At 39.7% G+C, this 637-nt stretch overlaps 1 protein-coding gene across 1 annotated transcript in view; it reads right to left on the bottom strand.

The window, feature by feature from the left end:
- The window catches only part of LOC109124412 (serine/threonine-protein kinase STY8), a 5,143-nt gene extending 4,512 nt beyond the window's left edge, over positions 1-631 (bottom strand). Inside the window, exon 1 of the mRNA XM_010491094.1 lies at positions 247-631. Coding sequence (XP_010489396.1) covers positions 247-449 — 203 coding nt within the window. The 5' untranslated portion in view covers positions 450-631. The remainder of the gene's footprint in view (positions 1-246) is intronic.

Consider the following 637-nt stretch of genomic DNA (forward strand, 5'->3'; position numbering starts at 1 on the left):
GAGAGAGAGAGAGAGAGAGAGAGAGAGAGAGAGAGAGAGATCAGTCACTGTCGATGAACATATACAAAACTTGGAAACAAGAAAACACAAAATCGAGTAGAAAAGGAACGAAATTTCCAAGATTCTACAACTCTAGGCTCGAGAGTAAACAAAAACCTTATCTTTAAACTCCAATTTGAATCAAACCCCAAATAAAGAAAGAAGAGAAACAAAAAAAAACCATAAATGAATGTAGAAGAGTATTACCGAGCAGGAAGACGATTGAAATGGAGCCAGAGCTGATCCTCGAAATCAGGAAGAGTTGCTTCTTCGTAATTAGATTCTTGAAGTCGCTGTAAAACCTCGCCGTAGACATCGAGTTTCATCCGGTAATGTCTAGGGTTTTCTTGAGACGCCGAAGCAACGACGGCTCTGCTACCGCAACTCTCCGACTCATCTTTGATCGTCATCGTAACCACCAAAAACCCACGGCGGCGGATCGGAGAAGAGAGGAAAGAAAGAAAAAAAAAACGAAACTTTCTGAAAAATCCCTAAAAGAAGAATGATCTTCAGAGAGAGAATGATCCAAGAAGATTCTCAAACAGCAAATGATGAATGAGAGATCTTGAAGGATTCTTATAAAACGCTGAAAAAACAA

This window comes from Camelina sativa, chromosome 19 (assembly GCF_000633955.1).
Source record: "Camelina sativa cultivar DH55 chromosome 19, Cs, whole genome shotgun sequence".
NCBI classification, from domain to species: domain Eukaryota; kingdom Viridiplantae; phylum Streptophyta; class Magnoliopsida; order Brassicales; family Brassicaceae; genus Camelina; species Camelina sativa.